The sequence below is a fragment of the Toxotes jaculatrix genome, chromosome 1, assembly GCF_017976425.1.
Source record: "Toxotes jaculatrix isolate fToxJac2 chromosome 1, fToxJac2.pri, whole genome shotgun sequence".
NCBI lineage: Eukaryota > Metazoa > Chordata > Actinopteri > Toxotidae > Toxotes > Toxotes jaculatrix.
The window spans coordinates 13,901,851-13,927,341 of NC_054394.1; the positions used below are offsets into that span (position 1 = coordinate 13,901,851).

Sequence of the window (25,491 nt, forward strand, 5' to 3'; positions counted from 1 at the left end):
AATTTACTGTGTCTCATTTTAATATTCTAGTGATCAGTGCTCAAGTTATTAATGGCACTGGCCAAAACAGAGAAGAACTACTGTAGCTGAACTCTTGCTGTTTCCCATTCACCAACTGTTCATCTTTCCACTGGCTTTTGGCTTCACACATAAGTACCCATTATGAAAATGTACCATGATGACTGTTTTAAAACATAGCAGTACTGTTACAGTGATCACCTGCTTATACTGAATGTCTGAAAGTTTTAATGTCTTTCTAAAGAGATCCACAATGGTTAACATTACTAAGCCACAGAAACTAACAACACGTTTTAAAGGAGAGCATAATAACACTTCTGAACCAAACAATAATTACTGTGCAACAACATACAGTATGACGATTATGCTCATACGATGGCCAACGCTAGCAAACTTTATTTATATATGCACAAATACAGCCTTGCTATCCTGCACATTGGGTTTTTGAGTATATAAGTCAACAAGGTAGGTAAGACAGAACTGGGCATTGCAGAGGGAGAGATGGGGGACACAGAGGGACAATAGAGAGATAAATGGAGAAACAGGGAGTAAGAGGGAAAAGACAAAGAGAAAATCAAAGGATGAACACACATGCACACAGGTCTGGGGGTTGAAGTCAACAACAGCAGGTGACTGTCTGGAGGCTTGCTTCCACCAGCAGCTTCAAACAGCATGATGGAAATATGACACACACACACGCACATGCATGCACACACACACACGCACGCACACACACACACACACACACACACACACACACACATTCATTCCTGCAGGGAGGGTTAGCCTATACCCTTAGCTCTCAGTGGTCAGACAAATAACCCTTCAGTCTCAGCATCACAGAGTCACAGATTCCATCCTCTTCTAGAAAATAAGTCTATACATCTCTCTCTTTCTCTCTCGCTCGCTCGCTCTCTCTCTCTCTCTCTCTCTCTCTCTCTCTCTCTCTCTCTCTCTCTCTCTCTCTCTCTCTCTCTCTCTCTCTCTCTCTCTCTCTATCTGATGCCTTCCTCAACATAATGAAGCTGCCTGCAAGTTGGTGGAAGCTTCACATCACTCTAACACTGGACGTTTTACTTTAGATCATGTAGCAGAAAGTGGTTTTAGGCAGGTATTAAGTGGTCGAGTCAACCACAAATTAAACTGATGATTCATAATGCACTGTTGTTTGCCATGTCACAGAGATCCTAGAAATATAAAACACTGAAAAGCTTGTCATCACAGGAGCAACCGGTGTGTGTAGCATGTGTGTGTCTGTTGCGCAGTGTGGTGGAAGAGCATTTTTTCTGCTCAGCGGAGCTCACACACACCAGCTGTACATGGCACTGAGGTAGCTGCCCAGACTCACCCTGTCATCACCAGGAATGTTGGGTAAATGGTCCGATTGTCTGGTTATGCTTAGTAATCCAAGGTGACAGCGCTTTTAAACTTTGGGTGACAATGACGGTAGATACAGAGAGTAAGAAGACAGAGGTGAGTGAAGAAAAAAAGGAAACTGCTGAGTTAGAGGGAGAACAATTAGGAAATAAGAAAATCAGTGGACTAAATGATGAGGAAAGAGGGAGAATGTCTCCTCTCTGGCCTATCTCTACATAGAGCTGGCCTCTTTGCTTCACTGCTTTGCAGATATGTGTGTGCATATCTTTCTGAGTTATTGATTCATAGATCCCCTAAAGGAATAGGATATTAATGGTGACCTCTACAGAAAAGGTGACAGAGAGGGAAAGAGAAAAAATAGTGCATGGCAGATGAAGGGATATGTAGAGAGAAAAGAGAGCAAACAGGCAGTGCAGGGAGCTATAGTAAGATAGATGATGAGAGCTTTAGACAAATACACGCACCTAATATTTATCATTTAAATCCCAGTGCGATTGGTATAAAACACCATTCCTGCTCTACAGCTCCACAAAGTCTGCATTCACAAACAAAACATGTTCACTTTACTACAGGGGCATATATAAAGAAATATAAATACAGACCATGTGGACTCTGACAGTTAGGAAATAGAAAGGAGGCTGTAGACAGGTCACAGCTTCAGTTACCATCAACTGCAACAGCACAGTAATCGCTCACATTTCATCAGGTTTACATCTGACAGACAGCAACACAATGAGGAATGGAAGGAACTAATGTGGGGAAAGAAGAGGAGAAGCATTTGCTTTTTATGCATTTCTTGTGTTTCCAGCTTTAAATTACAAAAAAAAGAAGGAGGGAGATGGGAGAAATATGGAGTGAGGAGGGGGGAAACTGAGAGAGCTTTCATATACAAGATTTCTCCTTATTTTAAGAACACGCTCATGGTATGGCTTTGGATACTGGCACAGTTAGTGAATACTAAGTGGCAAAAATAAAAAATTCTATCTAAATCATCTTAGAATAACAGGGTTAAGGAAATTGTGCCTTAGGTATTCTGCCTCTGTAGCATCTCAAATATCACTGGTAAAGCAGGAAAGGAGAAGCCAGGATGAAAAGTGACAAGAGCAGTGGTGGTAAATAAAGGTAAAACTACCTATTGCTCACCCTCCTAACCTCTTCTATTTGCCCCCCACCCCCAAATTCCTCTTTCCTCAATCCACTCATTTTACTTTTTCTCTCATCTTTCCCATTCCTCGTTCTCTTCATACACTTCTCTGCTCTCTTCTCCCCATCCCCCTTTCTCTCTGCTCTTCATCAGCCCATTGCCCATTCCTTCAGAGAGATGGAGGAGGCCCGCAGTAAGTACGATCTGATGGTATAACCACTGGATGATGAAAGGATGAGGGAGTAAAAAGGAAGGTGGGGGGTGGAGGGGTGGAGGGGTGGAGGCAGCAAAAAAGGGTGTGGTGCGCAGAGATTGGTATGTGGAATAAAAGATCAAAAACCTCTAATCTCTGAAATGTCAGCTAACTGGGGGGAAAACCGACCTACAGACAGAGAGAAAGCATTATTTTCATACTGATAGTTACGCACTTGGAATTTTTGGAACAGGCTTCAACAAAGTCCTGGATTTTGGACATTTCAACACTGCATTTCAATCAGGAATGAGACGTGGAAAGATGATTGATCTGCTTGTCTTAGATCTGTCTAAAATCTCAGACACTGAACAGACTAGAATTTGAGGCATTGATGCATCTCACCATTGTACTGTTGCATGTTCAAAACTGCCATTATTGCCCCAAGCAGGGGTTGCTATGGTTGTTTGCCCATCGGTTACAGCTGAAAATAGAACGCCACAATTTCACTTCAACAAGGTGGAATATTTGTTAGCCACTCTTTATCTTTTTTTGGGTGGGGGGGGGGGGGATTTCTCATTTGAAGTTACCTGTTATTTTCTCCTTCCCTCCACTCTACCTCCTACTCTCCTCTTACATCTTTCACCTGCCACCCTCATCCTCCTCTTCTCCTTTCCCTTGTCCTCTTCCTCTCTGCCCTTCTCTTCTTTCTCATCCCTGGCAGAAATAGTCTGTGTTCCCTCACCTGTGAAACTAGAAGATGTCCTTGACTTACAAGGACATTACTGCACTCTGTGTGTGTGTGTGTGTTCGTTCTGTACAAGGGAGTAAATTGTATAAATAGAAGGCCTACATTACACACCTTTGTTGCCATCTGTCATGTCACTCACACTCTCTCAGACAGTCAATATCAGTGTCATTACGTGACACCTTAGCCATGTGTTAAAATTGGATTACCTGTAGCTGGGAGCTAATGACATTTACACTACTGATGAATGCACCTGAATACAAGTGAGCCAATACAACTGATGCGCACACACACACACACTTTGCCTGTAGGGCTGACCATTCATCAACCCATCTGCTTCTTTAATCACAAAGTGAGGACTGGTGCGTCAGTGGACACTATACACTAATGGAACTGTTCTCATTATTAGAACATATCTGGAAGTGAAAAGTGTTTTTCATTGTCATGACATTACTGGTATTATCATTATTTGCTATTTTGTTTTTCATAGGTTGGTGCCCATACATTATTCTCTATTTTCCTACTTTCCTAAAACTGACCTTTGATAAGTATTTCCTTTGAACAAGTCTAAAAGCAGATATATCAGGCAAAATGGACAAAGAGACAAATGAAGAAAAGATTCGTCCACAGGGACGTGGATGGGTTTGTTTGCATGCATGATCCGCCAAAAGCCAAAATCAACATTACATGGACCCAAAGCCATGTAGATGCAAAAGGTGCATCTGTGGTAGTAGTGCAAACTGGCCTTTAGGGTAGGGAAGAAAGTCAAAGTCAGGTTGGGCTAATCAAACAAACCCATTGTGACAACAGCCAAAGATAAAACCCTGAACCGGACTGTGCTATTGTCACTGATGTAGCACATATGAACCAACACGCAAGACAAAACTGTATTCAGTCATAACAAAGCCTAAAAATAAAGCCAAAAATGAAAAACCTCTGAGGAAAGCAATGCTGTATTAAAATTACTTCACAAAATACATTTTGATACTGCTTAACCTGAAGTTGTTTATTAAAACGCTTCATGTGGGATTCTCTCCTTCGCTCTCTCTCTCTATCTCCCCCTCCCTCTCACTCACACACACACGCATGCACGCACGCACACACACACACACACACTCTTTGCAGACTCAGGGGGTTTGCAGTAGGAGTCAATTAAAGGAGCTCCCCATTGTAATTACACTATGTTAGATATACTGGCCCACTGGGACATGAGTGTTTGTATGTTTGTCCTTCCTCCTCCTGTCATCTTCCACTCCCACTCTTTTACTCTCTCTTCATCTCCACCTGGGGGTGTTTTGAGGGAGGGGCTCATTAAATTCCCAGATTTCCCCCTTTGGTCTCTTCAAATAAGAGGTCAAATACAGAAATTGTTTTGTTGCTATGATCCTTTCAAGTGAGGTGGAACATAAATCTAGTAAACGAAGGAACAAAAGGAAAAAAATAGTATAAATAGACTCATATCAGAGGACAAACCAAACAAACAAAGAGTGCTTAATTTTAGTAATTAATTCTGTTTACCAATTATGGTTAAAATTATTGCTGTCTGAAAACATGGAAAACCCTGAAAAAACCCCATCAATGTGCCTCCTCTCTGTCCATCTGTCTCACCCTCTGTCTCTTCCTCTTTCTTATCCTGTTCGCTTTGGGACAGAAAAACTGCTGACACGTCTGAACCTGCTCTGCCAGATTCAATCAATACAAAAACACTATCTCACACCAACACACACACGAACACATGAAAACACTTGTTTGGAAAAAGAGCACTGACTGACACACACATTTTTATGTGTAAGCTTTTCTAAGCAATTCCAGTTTGCATAGTTACAGGGAGGAAGTGTTAATATGGGCTGGGTAACGTATTTTTGTATAGAGGTCTCCAGAAAATACTGACTTCAGTCTCTTAAATTTATAGTATTAATTTTACCACATTCAGTTAAATATGAATGTAATCCCATTCCTTATAATCAGTTTTGATACCAATGCTGTATTATGTTGTTCCCGATCCCGTCTCACAACTTTCTGCAGGCCAGCGCACGCATGCTTCTTTTTTACACACTGCAAAAACCAAAAGTGAGATATGCCTGATCATAAGCTTGAACTGAGATTTGTGGATATATTTGAGAGAAATAAAATATAATGGTTTACAGTCAATCTTCATCTCCATGGTAACACTAGCCACTGGCCAATGGGAGATGAGCCAAGTAAAGACGTGTACATGTAAGTGTGTCTGTGTGTGTGAGAGAGCGAGAGAGCATGTGTTTGACCTTCATCTAGTGAGTTCAACAAACAACAAACAATACTGTACAGTTACCTATAAACTATAAACGTTCACATATTCATAGAGGGTTATCGTATGTAGCAGTTTGATTTACATACACACTATGTAATACAAACAAAATTACACAAAGTTGGGATATTCTGTTCATGTCTCACCAGTGATATGCTGATTCTATTCAGCAACTACAGATCTCATGAGCCTATGACGCCACTGAGCTGTAACAAATCCGAGAATTGTAGTTCTTGAACTGTAAAAAATAATTATGCCACTGTTACAATTAGTTGTGATTCAATTAGTGAGTACCACTGTACTCGCTAATTGAATTACTGATGAGTAATGTGTATTACTGATACACATTAGTTTTTGTATAACAAAATATCCAAGCATCATCTTCAGCTTATGTAGTAGAGAGGAGAAGAAGGAAGAGGAGAAGAGGGGGAGACTGAGGATGGTGAGCAGTAAGGATGACACATTGTTTGGCATTATAGGAAACAGCTAACGTGTGCAGATTCTACAAGATTCCGCACGAAAGCTCTGTGTGTGTGTGTGTGTGTGTGTGTGTGTGTGTGTGTGTTGTCTCGCTCCCGTTCTGTGTACACCAATGATCTATTTTCCATCCTTTAGAATTCTCAAAAGCTGACATTTTCCCTCTACAGTGAAAAATCAATGGTAACCAAAAATTTCATTATTAGGAACAGTTTGACATTTTGAGAAATACACTTATTTGCTTACCTGCAGAGCATTAAATGAGAAAATTGCTACCGCTATACCGCTCTCACGTCCATATGTTCAATATGAAGTTACAGCCAGAAGTTGGTTAGCCTAGCTTGGCATAGTAAAAAGAAAAAAAAAACTGAAAACGGGGGAGAAACCCTACCTCTGTCCAAAGGTCAGAAATTAACATGTGTTAACAAGGGTGCAGTGACTTCCTAGAGCAATGTTGTCACCATGAAGTTGCCAGGCAACCAATGGAGATTTCAGGAAATGACTGCTCTCAGCCAAGAAATGTCTTTATGTGTGGGACATAAACCCTGAAAAAAACAGTTTTCACACTTCAATTTTTATACAAATTAAACAAGTATATCAGTGGCTGTTAGAGGTGCTGGTTATTTTGCTATCTTTGGATTGTGCCAGGCTCCCTATTTCTAGTCTTTACACTAAGCTAAGCCAGCTGGCTGCTGGCAGTAGCTTTATATTTACCATACAGACATGAGAGTGGCATCAATTTTCTCATTGCACTTTCCCATGAGCACAAAAGTGAACGAGCCTATTTCCTAAAATGTCAAACTGTTCCTTTTAGAAAGTATAAATAAACAGTGGAAGTGGATCACTTATTTGAGAAAGAGTGTCATAACTGTCAGTGTTAGGTTTTGGAGTAACTCAGTATTTGGACAGAAGTTTGTAGTTTACTGTAACAGTTATTCACAGCAGTGAATCTATTTTTGTTTGTGTGACAAGGGAGAGACTAAAGTGCATGTGTGTGTGTGTTTGTATCCACACTCACACCATCTTATTTGTGTTCCTAATGAGCTGCTGATGTTTAACAAGAGGAAGCACAGCATGAATGCCCATTAAAACGGAGAGAGCGGAAACCACAACTACAAAATGCAACCGAGCTCTCATCTCTGCAGCCACAGCGGGACAACAATTCAATGTACATAAAACACAAGCAGACGTACATTTATTTGCTGGTCCCTGACTGTAAAAATAATCCTCATCATAATGAGGTGCACCAAATAGGCATTTGGGGTTTCCAAGTTTTGTACGCACATTTGCACTTTAAAAGATGGCAAAAACACAAATGTCGCAAACGCACACAGTCAACTTGAAAGTGTGCGAGGTGTGTCTCACTGTCCCTGAATAGAAATGAGGGTTTCGTGCTTGGCTGTGGTTTAAGAAGAGGAGACAGAAAGAGGGAGATGAGAGACCGATGAGAGGGAGACAGAGGGAATGAACCCTGAGGAAACTAATTTATATTCAGGATGGAAATAAAAGGATTGATGGTTAAGCATTCTTCAGCTGGATACTTTACAGGCTTCTGTGTCTTTGTTTCACAAGACAGTGTTCATGGAAGCTTTACGTAACTCGTTAATGACCCGCAGAGAAAGACAGGAGAACGGGGAGAGAGGATGGGTGAGTGGGTGGATGAGTGCATACTTGAGATGGCACCTGAACCTGGCCACTGTCACCATAGCTGATTGAGGAACTGACACTGACAGCCAAGGGAAGTCTGAAAACATTTCCAACCCATTTCATGAACCAAGACACTGATTTCCAACCAGTTGCTCCTCTGTTCAGAACTTCTGAGGCTTAACAGGGAAAAGCAAAAAACTGATTCTACTCAATAAAGTATCACAATAGTATTTGCATTTGTCAAGGAAATACAGTATGATTTGATATTTCAGACAGCACTGATACTTCATACAGAATATTTAGCTAATGAGCAGAAAATTTTAAGCTATGAAGTGTGTCTGGTAAGCTAACTTCCTTCCTCCTTATAAGGCAAATTGACCAAAGATATGTGTTCTGTACATTGTGAAGTAAAGAAATAATCTGTAAAAACATTCACACTACACACTCAATATGCAAACATCTGTGTTCTTGTGTGTTCAACTGATATATTCACGCACATATTCATGATCAGGTTCTACTCTGGGCTTTTGTCATGAAGATCTGATTTCATGGGATATTTGCTTAATTGCTTTAATTATTATCAAAATGATCTACAGAAGCTACAGTTACTATAAACAACAAGGTTATTATAATCTTGAAGAGAGTGTTAGACCCCACAGTCTCACAAAAAAAAAGTACTCCAATTTATGGGGTATGGAAACCTGGGGACATACATACGAGTCCTCCTGGATCCAACTAGCTAAAAATTTCTTCAGAAGATCTATTCACAACACTGCTGAGAAGAACAAGAGAACTCTTAGGTCAAGAAAATACTAAGTCAGTCACTTCAAATGTTTTTAATCCCACTGACCTTGACTTTGTGGTGTGCAGCATTTAAATTTAATCTTCTTAAAAGCACGCTTTTCCAAAACTGCAATGTACACACGTGAAATTACATTACAGAGCACTGCACAAACTAAGTTACTGAAGCTACTGGAGCTGAGTTATTCATTAGGCTGAAAAAAGTGACAAAAAAATCTCTGCTTTTCTTCAGTCGGCAACAGTCAAATCGACAAATGCAAAAAAGAATCTGTGTTTTCTCTTCCCTGAGGGCTGGGCATCCTGCAGGGTTTTCTGCAACAGTGAACTGTACACTGTGTTTTTTTGGGTCTTGTTTGGAGGCTGAAGCAAGATTCTGGTAATCCCTCAGGTAACATACTCTGTAAGAATTAAGGAAAAACCTCAGTTTTATATAAAGGAACACACGTATCTGTGGTATCGAGTTACACTGTACAAATGCCATGGTATATGTCATTACTATTACATAGTTTATAGATATCATTATATATTTCTCATATATGTAAATATATTTTTTCCTGTACACAGTAAATGCCAAAATAAGCCCATGTAAATACAACATTAGTTGAGAGACAATAATTTAGTGAAAACCAAAACATAAGCTGTGAAATATAACAAATAAGTGCTGCCATCAGTGCCAGGCTGGCCATCTGGAGTACCAGCACTTTTCCCCATGGGCCACTCAAACTGTTATGAAAAGATTAAAAAATGTCTCATGCTGTGTGATCTTGCATTAGTTTGGCCTGCTAGCACCAGACAGGTGTGTGTGTGTGTGTTTATAGAAGGGATATAAACTCATCTGAGTGCATCTCTCCTTCCTATCCATATTTACAACATGACTGTTGGAGATAGTAAAATTACAATCTTAGCATGCAATAAAAATGGGATACATTTGGACACAGATAATTTTCAGTTTTATTTGTATATATACATATATTTAATTGTATATAAACATATATGTGTGTGTGTGTGTGTGTGTGTGTGTGTACAACACATATACCATATAACCAATGCTTCATTTTAAATATTATATCCCTAATAATTCATTCTCCAAACAGAGGGTGGATATAATGATGTGAACTGATACATAGATCCAAAAGGTACGATCTGCTACAAAGCTGTTTTAATAAATTGTTCAAATTACGTTCCCATCTCTCTTCCTGTCTGTGTTTGTTAGTGCTGGGCAACAGGACAGAAACACTTTGGTTATCAGCAATAAGCTGGATGTACTGTGTGTCAGATGATAGATGGCTTTTGTATATGGATTTCTACCTCATTAAGATTCAAGTGTCAAATGTGACTGCAGCAATTAAGCTCCAAAAGCACAGTCTGTGGGACATCAGTATTTGCAATGGAACCGGCAATAAGGGTTTTCATTCAGTGAGAGCTTGAGCCTTTATTAAACACTGGGCTTTTATTTGTCCTGTGTGAGAGGACTGATAAAAGGATCACGAGGATAGGAGCTGATAACCCACAGGGCTGAGTAATGATAAACGCAAGGGGCTAATACACCAAAGGGATGTTTGCTTGCCAGTGCAAGAAAAAATGCCACCACGTGTATAATTACATTGTCGTCTGTACTAAGCTCTACACCAAAACACAGAATTATACCACGTATTGTTTAATTCTTCACTGGAGTTTCAAGACGGTAGATGATAAACAGAAAGTTGTGACTTAATAGGAATTCTTTTATCTGAGCGCCTTGTTAGCAGTGAATGGGCAATCTTACACTCAATAATTCAATTGTTAAAATACCTCTACAACTGAATCCTACCATCTGGTCGCAGTAAATCTACAATAATCCTACTACTGCTACAAGTGTCATGTTTAACCTTTTATCCCACAGCAGAGCAGATTCAGAGCCTTGTTAAGGGTCAGGAAAAGGTTCACGATCCCAGGTTGGAATACTGAACATGTGCAGACCACTTCACCCCAACAGCAGGCACAGGTCTTCCCCGAGGTCATAGTGAGATTAACCTTGCCTAGAAATCTCACTTTCTGGAACATCCCTCTGGAAGACATTCGGAGACGCTAGACGAAATCCACAAACACTCGCACGTTGGTATGTTATCAGCCTCTATCCTTGTTTCCATCCCTCTGAACCACCAAAGAACACTAATTACTGTAAACGTTGGAGCAACAGAGGAGAGAGCAGAGAAAGCACGAGGGAGGATAAAGGAGACGAGGAAGATAGTGGCTGTCGCAGCTGGAGCCAAAAGCTGTTCATTAAGCCAACCCCACCCCCAGCTCACACGCACACATAGCACTGCAGCACACAGTAGAACATAGATACAATGCACACAGAAATATGCCTATCTCCTGCAACATATTGCTGCTCAAATCACTTTGCAGAATAAACACATCCAGATTTGCTTTCAAAATGTGTTAAAATTTTCAGTTGCTCCTCCTCTTGTCTTGATTACCCCCTTCTATCCATCTCCAGTTTCCTTGTCTTTCTTCCCATCACTCCATTTTCCTCCACCCTTTTCTTTCTCACTCATTTTAACACTCTCCATGTCCATGCCTCTTTGCCTAGTCTCCTTAACCTCCTTTGTTTGTCCTTTATTGCGTCCATCTCTTTTAGTTGTTTCCTCGCCCTTTTCCTCCTCCCTTCTTTCCCCCTTTCGTTCACCCATTAGCTAGTTTCCTCTTCCTCTTCCCTTCTTCATCTTCTTTTCTTCACCACTCCCCATGAGCCCACACACATGCAGCCAATCTAAGTCAATTAAACAAATGGTTTTTATTCTCTCTTCCTATTACGCTGTCTGTGGCTGCATTCATGATGGACTTAAAGTCATTACACTAAGCTGTTAGTGTGCGCCTGTATGTGTGTGCGTGTGTGATTTTGCAAAGCCTAAGCTAATTAGGTAGCACCCATGGCACGGCCAGCTACAATGGAACCATGGAAATGTTAGAGAGATAAAGCTGAACATACTAACACATACACACAAGGATTATTATTAAGACTTCAGGTAAACAGCAAAGGGCACAGGAATTTTCTTATTCAGCAGGTTAAAACATGCAAACCTCTTTTTCACTTTCATTTATTCAATTGATATTTTAATTTAGTTTAATTTATTCATTTATTTTTTTTGTTTCCTCTCCTAAATCCTTTAATTATGTGAAAACTCTGTAATTTCCTGTCCCTTTCTTTGACTTCATCCTTCCTTAGGTTATTTATTCAGGAAACAAGTAATCTGTACTTTATACTTTCTCATGTGTAAAAAGTTTGGGGAGTGATAACTTTCCCATTTGTTAAGGTTTGCTAGTTCAACTGCGCCTGCATCCTATTTAGTTGCTCAACAGATGGCCAATAAATATAAAGGAAAGCCATGAGAATAAATTACTCCTACACACAAACAAGAAAGTTACACTCACACATCGACAACGCTCATCCGTCCACACAGACAATTACACCTACACAGATATGCACAAGCTATATTACGACAACCCTGACACGCACACAATTATAACACAGAAAATAATAACAACCAAAAAAATAAGAGTCAACACACACAAATTGAAAGTAACAGCTACACCTACATACACACACATGCACACACACAGACACACTCATTTCTGCCCAGGTAATTGAAGCCAAAACAGTTTTCAGCAGGGGTGTAAATTTATTGGCTCCACACTCACACATAACATCAGGTAGTTGTGTGTGTGTGTGCGTATCTGTGTGAAGCCGATCTGTGATGAATCGTCTCTATACATAGGTAATAAACAATACAACATACTGTTCAATGGGGAGATGCCTCGCTTCCAGCATGGTCAAATGAGGTGTGTGTGTGTGTGTGTTTCCCAAGAGTCTCAGTTACAGCCTCATACACACTGAACCATAAATACAACAGCTTCAAACCTTTTATCGGGCAGAGTATGTGCTCTCTGTTCCTATCCTTCATCCATTTGTGCCCTCTTTTTCACTTTCCTTGTTCTTCCTCTCTTTTTACAGTATCCCCCAGTTCTCTGCTTTTGCCCCTTTTCCATCTTCTGCTTTTATTCTTCTCCTAATTCTCAGTGTCTTTGTTATTCTACCTTTTTTGTCCCTCTGCAGTCCCTCATTCCATTTTTCTCTTTTCCTTTGCTCTGGACTTCTAAAAGCTTCCACTAGTAAACTTTTGTTCCTAGTTTCCTCATCACCTGGCCAGTATTTAAACCTGCTATTGCCACCAGCTCCTTATAGGATCGTCTGCTTATGTCTCTACTACCTGCCCGTAATAACCTGTTGCCTGTTCCTTCCTGTCTGTCTATCTGCCTGCCTGATTGGCCACCCATCTGTCTGTAAGTTTGGTTTTCTTCAGTTGATTCCATTGAAGTAACTTCACTGCACCTGCCTGCCTGTGTGCCTGTGCTGCTATGAGCAGTGGTGACACAGTGTTTCTTCTGAGATAAGACTCAACAGGACAATTATTGTGCAGAGTCAAAGATTTTTTATTTTTCTCCTGGACTGAATGAAATATTTATCACAGACAATATCTGAAACCATTTCATACAAGTCTTGGTGAATGTGCACAATTAACACAAAACGCACAATGAACACCCTGTTGGGCATGAGCGAGATGAGGCATGTTATGTAGCTCATGTGGCAGCTGTTCTTTTCAGTTTCCTGATTCTGATGACTCTCAGTTTGTTTTAGAAAACCTGTTACATGCTCAAACCGCATATCTACTAATAATTATCTTGTCAGTTAGGCCGCCCACTTCATTCTGTGGACAAGTGTGCTGAGCTTAAATGTATGCAGGCGCTTTCTACAGTATGGATTTTATTAAACAGTATATCTCTATCAAGTACAAATACATACTGTATTCTAGGCATTTAAACTTGTGATTTTCTGTGGTACTGTAGAAGTTGTAGAGTTCAATTTGAGTTCAAATTGAAACGATTTGAGAATTCAAAATCTGGTCCTGTTCAAAGCATTTAAAGTGTCATTCAAAAGCTATATATATAACACACATATCAAAAGATGCTGAGACCTGACCTGAGGAATGTCAGTGAAGTGGAGAAATGATAGTCAGGCAGCAGAGGGTGAATGAATGAGGCAGAGGAAGTGAGAACAAGACACATATGAGCAGAGGCAGAGGTGTGTAAGTGTGTGTTTTATGGAGTAGCATGTTGGTCATGTAAGGAGTACGTGTGAGAAATGGGACTCAATGCAGCAAGGGCTGATGCAGCATAATAGTAAGTTCACACATGAACATGAATACACAGTTTTAAGCATATACACACAGTCACACACACACACACAGACACATAGTCACTCCAGAGAGGGAAATTGCTTGAGGGAAGCAATAAAATGTGTCGTGGTCAGATCTCACCTGTCACTGCTTATTGCACCATTGCAGTCTGAACAAAACACAAACACACACACACACACACAAAATAACCCTACTGTGGTCCAAAGCAACACACAACAGACCAGAACCTGACCCAGACACACATCAGCAGTCTATCTGCATCACTGCACAGTGCTGCATGCACACACACCGTGAAATACATTTACAGCACATAACACACAGAAACGCAAAAACTCCCTCCCTCACTGCTTCCCTTGGGTATATTAAGAGCAGTAATGATGCTGTGGCATTGCTTCATTGTGTATGTCAGTGTGCATGCATGTATGTGTTTGTGTTTTTGTTGTGTTTGTGAACATTCCTATGTTCCCAAAGTAACGATCTATTTTGTAAAGCACACCGAATATTCCAAGAACACAATTATAAACTCCTCATTTGTTATGTACTTAAGCCATTAAGGAGAGAGAGAGCATAAGGCGGGAGGAGGAGAGGGGGGAGAAGGAAAGAGGGCAGCAGAGAAAGGGCTGTATGAGCAGAGAAGAATAATCAGACGAATCATCATGATAGTTAAAGCAGATGAGAGATGCAATAAGAAAGAGAAACTGAAAACAAAACACGTCCACAGAAAGAGAGAAGACAGCCGAGAGGATAAAGACAGAACGAAAGTGATATGAAAGACTTAGTATGCTGTCCATGAAATAACAGTGCCCCCTATTGGCAGCTTGTAGAATACCACTCTGGATCTTGGCAAGACATTCAGGTTGAAGTTTCCTACATTTCTGTGATGCTTTATTTTCCATTTTATTGTGTCTGTCTCGGTTTAACATCCTGTCTATGCTCAACAAATTACATATATATACGTGTTTGGAAGTAATCCAGTAAATTCCAAAGCTCTGAATGTGTGATTGTGAAATGGTGAACTGGTGGGTGGAGGCAGTGAGACCCTCTTTTTGTCTTTCACGCAGAAAGTCAGTTTGAAAATATAATCTCATCCAAAGCATCCACAGTAACCTCTACAGTGCCATTACTATCAGAACTATCAAAACAGTTTTCCATGTCACTTGCTCGTCCTTAACAAGCTTGTCTCTAACACTGCTCTTGTGCCTTTGGAATGAGGAAGGACTCTGCCATGTCATTATATAGGTGTTAACCAGATCATCACACATTTCAATAATATCTGTATGCTGTGATATTATATACCTAAACGTTGCAGTTAACATGTTACAGATTCTTAGTTTTCCATTTGTTTCTCTTCTGCAGTTCAGTGCCTGTCTTACACACAGAATACTGTACAGGATAGCTACAGCCAAAACACTGCAGTCATTCTATCATGCTCGCTGCTAAATGATTAATTCCTTATTCCCTTGGCTCTTGTTTTTGAAAGGTATCACGCAGTCACCATTAATGTTAACTGACAAATTAACTGTGACGCACTTTGCAGATCTTCTGCACTCTTTTAATCTCTCTCCCTCTATCTGTATGACTTCCTTCTCTCTCCTCCCTCCCTCATCTCTCTCTGCAACTCCTCTCGTTTTCTCTCACACACTCTTCGTCCCTTTCTTCTTCTCTTTAATCCACTCAGTGTTGTTCGCTCCTCATCTCCCTCAAACTGGAGCAGAATTCCCATCGGAATCTTGAACCGAATTTAATCAGCAGTTTTCCAGTTTTCCCAGCTTCAAATCCAATGCCACATACACATGTGCATGCACATACACACACACACACACACACACACACACACACACACACACACACACATTTCCATACCTTATCTAACATATTACATATTACATTCTCTCCTTCTACTTTCTCAATCCATCTTCATAATTCTTAATAAATTATGCAAAAAGATGCAAACAAAACCACACACAAATATATGCGTGTTTGTTAAATTCAAGTCTACAGCTGTCCCACTGCTGAGATTCTGCTGTCACATACAGTGTCAGAAAGGAAATAACAAGACTGAGAATATAAAGCCAAACTAATAGCTCTGTGAGGCTGTAATGCTCATTGTAAACCAAACTGTGATCCAAATATAAAAATGGTGGTTTGTATGGCATTAGCTCTCATGTTAAAATGCTTCTAGTGACAATGTTATTTATGCTGCTGCCATTATTTTTCAGGTGTTTGAACATAAATCAAAGCTGTGTACAAAGGAAAACGTTGACCTGATGGTAATGCTAGTTGAAAAAGTTATTGTTGTCCTTTTTTTTGAGGAACCTAAATGCACCGAGAACAAAAAATGTCAACCTCATGGTGGCGCTAGAGGAAAAGTTGATGGATCAACTCATTACGTCTCATTCTTATGGGACATTGAATGTCTGTATTAAAATTTCATGGCAATACATCAGAGATTTATCAAGAGCTCTTTAGTCTGGATCAGAATGGTGGACCGATCAAACTGACAAACATTATCATCGCCAGAACCTCGTCATTAGTGAGAGAAAAAACACCTCTCAGCCTTTTGTATACTTTGCATCGAACACCAAATCTAAGCACTGACCTTTAAGTCAAACACTTCTGAGAGTAGAGCATCAAGGTCAAGCTTGTGGGTGAGTATTCCCCATTTGCAATTTTAACATTTGTTTAAACACAAACACTCTGAGCTCATTCGCCTGGCTGCTTTCAATTAATCCATACCCAAATGCAATCATTGTGATGGGACAAACACAATACATACACACACTTGTGGAAATTCAAACACCTTGGAGCCATGAAGTCTCGAGAGGAGTCAAGCATCAGATCACAGAGGTAGAGCGAAATCCAGATAAACACATTCTTGCAAACATGACGCTTTGCGGTTTAAATTCTAGTGAAGGCAGCTGGTGTTCTTTATGCTTTAAGAGCATAAGACCTGAGGTTGTTCTGGGAATACGCACACATGCACACACACACACACACACACAGACACACACAGACACAGGGATCTAACCACAGATGCTAGCAATATCTGAGACATACGTTGGGGTCAATCCAAACGCAGCAGGGGATGCTAAAAGCAATAAACAGTTGCTAGTATCTGTTTTTTTGTGCACGGGTAGGCGTAGTGTGTACTTTGTGTGTTTTTGTGTATTTGCATGTGTATGAGTGCCCCAAAGTGTTTATGGGTCTATTTATATTGTGTTAGATGCATTTGGCCCACCTTTGCAATGAGGCTGAGGGGGTCTTGGCAGGAAGGCGGCAGTGCTGATGTCATTTCCTGTGTCAGGTCAGGTGCTTCCTGTTGTAGGTATAACTCTAACATGGAAGCCAGCTGAGACAGACCTTGTTTCTTCTGCTCAGACATAGAACTCAGGTCTGTAAAAAAAAAAAAGAAGAAGAAGAAGGAGGAATAAATAAAAATCATCTGGCCGTCCCTGGGAGCTTCTGACAATCTACGAAAAGAGATTTAGCACAAACAAGCTTCTGCTTTGACACTGACAGACACTGAAATGCACTCATCTCTGAGAGCAGAAATGTGATGGTGAGGGCAGCCATGTTTTTTACTGACCCAGCATTAGACTCAGAGAAAACACACAAACAAAAACACACGCACACTCTTGGAGGAGAGACTTACGTGATTCATGCTCCTCCAAAGTGTATAGCTCCTCATTAGTGCCTTTAGATGGACTTAACTAAAAGGAAAAAGAAGTGGGTATTAACATGTTATTACAGTATTACAGAATTATGTGTCCTGCTTTTGTTACACATTATGTTACACTCCCTGAAGCATACTGTAGCTGTTAGATGAAGTGAAATGAACTTCTCAGGGACTAAGAAAATCAGCTTTCAAGAGGGTTTCATAAGAGCAAGAGCATGTGAAGTTTTCCTAAACCAACTGAGGTGCTTTTAATCCTGTAGTGGAAGTAAACAGATAAATATTCAAAAGAATTAAAAGTTACAGAGCCTTCATAACACAGTGGCAGTGCACAGCACTTCACAACTAAGAAAAGGAAGGATTATTGCATCTTTCTTTGTGCACATTACTGTGAGCGTCTAACAGTGAGAAACTCCAGAAACATACCAAGGCGAAGATGAGTCTCGCAGCCAGACAGACTGAGTCAGTGGGAATTCTGGGTAACAGGCTCCGCAGACATTTACACTCTCTCTTATGGCCAGACCACGCTTGTTTCTGCCAGAGAAGGGCATTTTAACAATCTGACACAAATACAATCATAGACACTCTCTCTCTCTCTCTCTCTCTCTCTCTCTCTCTCTCTCTCACACACACACACACACACACACACACACACACACACACACACACACACACACACACACACACACACACACACTATACCTGGCAAGTGATATTGCAGTAGCGAGCCATCTTACACTGTGAACACCTCAACAAGGTCTCCTGTCTAGACAGAAGGAGAGAGAAAAAGATTAGGCCATTTTGCACAGACTGTCAACTGAACTTCTACAAAGAAAAGTCTGGCACTTCAGCATTAAAGAGAACAAAATCATTCCAAGGCTGATTCACTGTTATCAAAAGGTTCTCGAGGCCAGAGGTAGAAAAAATATTAAAGTAGTTCTTGTAAAATGAATGACTCAGTGACCAGGAATGGGACCAGCACTTTGGATTTCTAAAATCACAGATGCCAGACTTTCATTACTATTGCGCCATTTTAGTGTTTGAATAAAAACTGCTCAGCTGCTCCGCATACAAAACCGTCTCAGTCATAGCTAAGCTGCTACGTTATCAACCAAGTCCACATGTCCACTCAAGCATTCTTCGTGTTCCTGTCATTGTCTTGACCTTTTCCCTTATAACAACCTTGTCTTATCCTTTTCTATTTGCTATATTAAGCTGACTGTGTGCATCCATTATCTAGTTTTATCTACCTATTCATCTTCTTTTAGATTGTCATCTAAGAGCAATACATTAGCTACACTCTCCTCACTGTCACAGCCTATTTTTGCATTACAGCGTTTGCATGTGCCTGAGTGCCTGTGTGTGTCCGCTCGCGGTGTTAAGATCTGTTTTTGTGTGTATGTATGTTTCTTGCCTCCAAGGTCTGCTGTGTGTCTCAGAGAGACACTGCTGTCCTTTCCAGTTTGCCTGTCAGTTTGATAACAAGCCAGAGCGCAGCAGTGTCTGTCTGCTTCACACAGCCAATTACAGCCAGAAGAGTGTGCATCACTAAAACACACAGGACAAGATCTGATTCACAGGAACTTTGTGTTTGTGTGTAGGTCGGTACAATTCAACACAACATGCTTGAAATTTATAATAATATAGCAGTTTTTTTTTTTAAGGAGGGGTTTAGAATAGTGAAGTTATATAGCCATTTGAACACTGAAACTTTTGCTTGCTGTATTCATTCTTCCATCCATCCATCCATTCTTTCATGGATGTGTTAAGAGACCCTGATACAGTGCTGCCACTCTGCCACTTTGCCCCAACAGCCACTCTTGATATTTCAGCAAAAACATCTCCTGTGGCACAAAATGTATTTTCTCCTCAGAGAAAATACATCATTATGATATGAGACAGATATGATATGAGATGAATATTTAATCCATGAAGGTTTTATATCAATAAAACTTTGCCAGAGCAGAGAAAAGCAATTATAATGTGAGTGACATCATCCCAATGTAAAGTCTATAGGCGGAGTGGGAACGCTGGGGCAGCACGAGAAATGCTAACGTGAACAGAAGCAAACCCTGAAGCCAGAAATGTTTTTTCTTTGGTTTATCAATTCAAGTTACTATTAAATGGCCATTAAGAGATCCCTGGACAAAATCCACAGTCCTTATTTTGTGCAAAATAAACTCAAACAATTGTCTGAAGCTAGTATGAAAAATGAGGCAGGCATGTTCCAAAGTCTTTTTAGTACCGTTAGTTTTAAATATATAACATAAAACAGCATATTCCTTTAAGATGATACTTCTTCTCTGCCTTTACAATCATATTTTATTCTAACAGAAAGGAAACACACATGAAAAATGACAGGTGCAACAAAGGTCCCCAGCTGAAACCAAACCGGGAATGTTGCGATTAAATGGTCCGCATCTTAGACCACTGAGTGACAGGGCTGAACCAAATACCAAATAGCATTTTTTTAAAGTCTATAACTCTGAATCTCACCACTGTGACAACATGGTGTTGAACTGTGTGTGTGTCTGAACAGCTTAATAATCTCATTTTATGCAGTATCACCTCACAGATTTGATTTCATCTTATTAAACACAGTTGTGCTGAAAGTCTCTGCATTTAGATGCACAAGCACTAACAGCAACTGCCAAGCCAGACTGTTCAGTGCCTTGCATTCAAGCATGTGTGTGTGTAAAAGATTTCACTGTATTACTAGTGTCATTGCTACACTAGAGCGTACAGTAATCGTAACAGAGGAGCCCAAGGCTTGCGTGGCACGAGTTCATATACAGTAAGAAGTCACCGTGTGGTTCATTATGTGATGGAGAGAAAATGATAAAATATTGCTAATAAAAAGTGACAATGGATGGTGTCATAAGCTTACACACACAGAATGTCTGGTAATGGCGAACATGTTATGATGGATGTAAATACATTAGCCCTGGGCTTATCGTGCTGATGGGACATTTGATTAGATTGGACATACTTACGAATGCTGTAGATGACATTATAAGAACCTTAAGGCAAAAGCAGACATAATATGAACACATACACACAGTGTGGGTCTGACAGAAAGCTGTTGCCTGTCAACATTAGTGACAGAAGTTAAGTGTTTCCTATGACCATTTTTCAGTGTGTGAACAGACTGGTCTGTTGTTTTTGGCTCGAAGCCCCTGTAGACTCAGACAAGTTTCCAAAACACACATTTCTTTTCTGTTCTCTCCTCCTCACTCTCTTAGTTTCTCAATTTACAGCTTTCCTCTCCATCCGTCTCATCTTTTCCTCCCTTTCCTCACCCCCCTCTTGTTATGCCACTGTGTCTGATTTGCGATGAGCTTTCCAGCCTGGAACCCACTGGTAAATTTATAGTCTCACCCTGGGATGGTGGTTCATGAAAACACAGCTATTCCTGTCATGTTGAGACCGACCAGAAACAGGGAAGCCACCCACCGTTTAAGAAACACATGCCTGCAGTGTGAGACGTAAAGCAATAACAACAGATAGGACCAGGCCAAACCTAAACGCAGTCAGGTTCTGTGCAGCCTCAACAGATCAAGTGAGAACATAACTCAGACACTAGAAGTTTGGACACATCACAAGCTGCAGGCTACAGGAAGTCCATCCATCTTGCATGACCCCAGACAGGAAGGCTGATGCTGACCACGACCCCATTTTTTCTTCTATACTTGTTGTATGTAGCTTAACATTGTGGGAACTGTTGTCCCTAAGCAGGAAATCACATGCTTTAAGAGCTATACTGCTTGTTCATGTACATGTCATCTTGATTTCAGGTAGGATTTCCAGAGCTTCCACAATAGGGAAACCATAATGGGGAGATGGTTTCAGTCCAAAATCTGTTTAAAAATGAATTCAATCATGAACATGGAATTATTATTTTAACATGTGTAAACATGTCTGTGAGGATCCATGCTGAGGTAATGGGTGTAAGTAATGCGACAAAGCTAAAAAGAGCCGGAAGCAACACAAGACAAAAAAAAGGAAAAAAAAAAAAAAAAAACTGTTACCGAAAATTCAAAGCAGAGTAATTTCTAAAGGACGTTTAATGAGGAGGAAAATCAATTATTCCAATGGGTTATTCTAATGACTGAATGGAGATACACAGTTTTAAAACCATGCAGCAACTGCCTTCAATAAAGGACCAAGTCAGGATTTTTTTGTACATAAATGTTTTATACAGAAATGGTGAAAGTTTTCCCCATTTTCTATATGTCAGTACGTTGCATATCTGATAAAGTTATAATTTAATTTTTAAGAAACACTGTAAAAAGGTCAGTCAAGAGACAAAGAAGAAATTATTGACTTGTAATGAAAATCATAAAACTGGTCACTTAGGTAAACTACATTTATCTAAAGTGCCTACTAAACTCCTGTCTAATCTGTACATGAAACATCATGCACCCATCTGATCTCAAAGCCATTTCTGAAACCACTGACTCTACAACAGTTAGATATTTCATAATTGTATGGAAGTAACATAATTTACAGAAAGTTTCTGACAGATAGTAATGAGCAACCTGACAATAAACAGTACATCACGGGACGATAGATTTTTCCATTGTAGGCGATTGTGAATCAATGAGCATAGCTGTTTTATGACAACGCTGAATTTACAGGACTGGTATCTACAGACTTTCCCAGCTTATTTGTATTTGTTAAATCAAGTTTCAAGGAAATTTATGATATCAAGATATACCGTATCAAAATGTTAAATGACATCTTCTGTGATAAAAGATTGCTGTCAGTGCTTACAGTAATAAAATATCAATGCAACAACTGAGAGACTGAGAGGAGAGGGACACAGGGAGGATGTGAGACAGAGTATCAGTCCAATGCTATATATGTAGTTACTGAGCCACATTAATGCACGGTTGCACCACAGCAACTGTTGTTATGGTGACCGCCTCAGGCTGATAATCTCTCAGCATTTACAGGGTATTCACTCAAAACACACACACACACACACACACATTCATCACTGTATACATAGTCACATGATCCAGGTATTCCAGCAAGACTGTAGAGGTCATATCTTGGCTGAACATAATTGAATATTTCCTCTGGGTAAAGGCTTATATGACACTCATGAAAACCAATATTTTTACTCTTCGCTCATTTCAAGTGAGACAACGGGACAGTAGAGATGTCCTCTTCAGCAGGGACTGGCATAAATCCTTCCAACTTCAGAGGTGATTTAAAGGCCATCTGAAACGTCTAACTACAGATCCATAAAATCAACAACAACAACGACAACCACAACAAAAACGCATTCTCTTTATAGTAACCGTGGTTCAACAGTTCAACAAAGTGCTCTTTCAACTGACTGCTTACTGTTTCTCATCTGGGATCATGTGGGTAGGGAGGAAACAAACACCCTCACACACATTTCACACACATTATTTCATGATTCATATACATAGAGACGACTATGCTCCGGCCTCTAGGCAACAACCAACAAGAGTTCAAGAACATACAGCGCTACATACAGCACACACAGTATGACACACACACACTGATTGAACGCAGTCCAAATATAGATGTGGATAATAACAACAGAGCAAGAACGATCACAATTAACTTAAGAGGACGGCAAAAAGATATAAACTTCCTTAGTCTTCTTCAGTTCATAAGCAAGCTACAGAACCATAGAAATGACTCATTTTCATATGGAGATTGTGATTCTCCCCCAAGAAGTACATCCATCTCATCTTCAGCCATCTTGTTATGCTCCCTCTTTTTTCCTCCCTCTCTTCATCCCTTTCTTCTGCTCTCACTTTCTTCCCTCTGCCTTTTTTTCAGCCCTTCTTATCCCTCTGTGTCTCTGTCAGATGTGTGAAGCGATAGTCTTCTGTATGGCAGGTCCATGCTTGGTCTGCAGGCACAGTAGGAAAACTCATGAATAACATTAGATGGGTTTCATTAGGAACATGCAGAAGGCTGAATTAAAAAACAGACATTCTTTCTTGCTCAGCAACCCCCTTCCTCTTCCTCTCGATATCATACTCTCTTTCCTATTTTTTCTTGTTCCGATTTTCCCCCCATAACATTTTCATTGGGTCATTCATTTCCTTATTCTCTTCCAGACTCTCTATCATTCTAAGATCTATCATGATTACAAAAATTAACAGTTAATGAACCAATAATTTGGATTATCAGCTGGATTTTTTGACTGTTGGTTGGACATAATAAGCAACATGAAGATTTCTCCTTGGGTTAGGGGAAAATGAATTAGAGCATTTTCCTGGCATTTAATTGACTACGGTAATCAATCAATCCAAAAAAAAATTCACACAATAATCCATTATGAGAACAACTGTTCAGCCATAATCTATCAATCAGTCAAAGTCTATGGCCGCACTTTGTATTTTCTCACCAAGGAAACACAGAGACAAAAAGAGTCATTAGATGCAACATAACGTCACTAATTGCAAAGAACATGATAAACTGTTTTTACTGTAAAGAAACCTGGTTGTTTTGCTCAAATTAAACATTATCCACTTCTATATAAGCTTAAGTGTATTTAGTAAAAATTGTTATCAAGACAATGCCACATTTTTTAAATATACAACTATGACATAAGAAACAGAGTGTGTGAGAAGTGCAGAGACATTAACATTATATATTTTTATATGTGTATATGAATAGATGCTTATTGTGCCCAGTTTCTTTTCATGTTTTCTTCTTCGAGACACCATAGTCTGCTTTCATGACCTTGACAATTAGCTAATTCTTAAGTTGTGCAAAGTGTAAAACACTCAGTCACCATGAAAAGTGGAAGCTGAGAAGTGGCTTTCTTTTTAAAAGATAAAAGCCTCATGGAGAGAACAGATAATTTGTCCAAAACGAGTGGAGATGGGACATTAGGAAGTTAGTGAGAGCACAAGCAGTAGAAAAACAAAAAGAAAAAAAAATAGGAAAAGGAAGAATAAAGGACTTAAAACTGCCACTTGACAGTAGAAGTGACTAAAAGATTGCAGTTTTCTGCATTAATATGCAAGAGCATAGGTATGTGCTCTCACATGTGTGTGTCTGTGGTCAATTTTGTTAAGTGTATGCTATCAGACACCTAATTAGGCCTACCTCAGCATGTCTCTGTTGGTGTATGTGTGTAGCATGGTAATTAATTTCCCGTGAGTATTGGCTGTTGCACTGTAGCCACGAGAGTTAGTTCTGCGTTTATGTGTGTGTGTGCGCTTGTGTATGTTAATAATTAGTGGGGTCCTCTTTTCTGGGCTGTCCGGTCGTGCCTGAGTGAATTTTTTCATTTCCAGGCTGAGTGGGCAACACAGCATGGTCCCTTCCCACATGACAGGTAATGGTGTGCGAGTATGTGTATATAAAGTAAATTACTGACAATCATAAACATAAATCAACTGTAAGATTATTGATGCCTTCAAAATGGTTGAAGGACACCCACCAATCCCATGACTGAGTTTTGAATGATTATGTGTTGTTCAAAAATACAAGAAACCTTAACATTTTTTTCTCAAAGCTGTAGTAGCTTTTCCTCATGCAGCAGAGCTGATTCCAGCACAAACCGTCTCTTTTCCAGCACTACTACTGCTATGTTTTTCAAAGTAAATGTGAGAGAATGCAAGAGTGTGTTGAAAAAAAATGAGCCAACACTTCCTGAAGGGACACTACTGCCATCTAGCTGTGCATCATCACTACAACCGTACAGCCTGCACAGAACTGAGCCACTCAGTACGCTGTGGGCATCCACGGCACAGCTGCACCAACACATCAACACATGAGTTTTGTGTAGATCGGTGACTGGCATGTAAAGCATTGTTGCCAGTGTGTGTGTGTGTGTGTGTGTGTGTGTGTGTGAGCGAGAAAGACACCAGCTGTGCTGCATCTCAAGCTGTCCT

The 25,491-nt window shown here is 40.1% G+C and overlaps 1 protein-coding gene across 1 annotated transcript in view; it reads right to left on the bottom strand.

The window, feature by feature from the left end:
• smyd3 (SET and MYND domain containing 3) overlaps positions 1-25,491 on the bottom strand; it is a 65,732-nt gene that overhangs the window by 31,991 nt on the left and 8,250 nt on the right. The window contains exons 2-5 of the mRNA XM_041058884.1: positions 18,302-18,365; positions 18,026-18,133; positions 17,579-17,636; positions 17,165-17,319 (exon numbers count right to left, since the gene is read on the bottom strand). Coding sequence (XP_040914818.1) covers positions 17,165-17,319; positions 17,579-17,636; positions 18,026-18,133; positions 18,302-18,365 — 385 coding nt within the window. The remainder of the gene's footprint in view (positions 1-17,164; positions 17,320-17,578; positions 17,637-18,025; positions 18,134-18,301; positions 18,366-25,491) is intronic.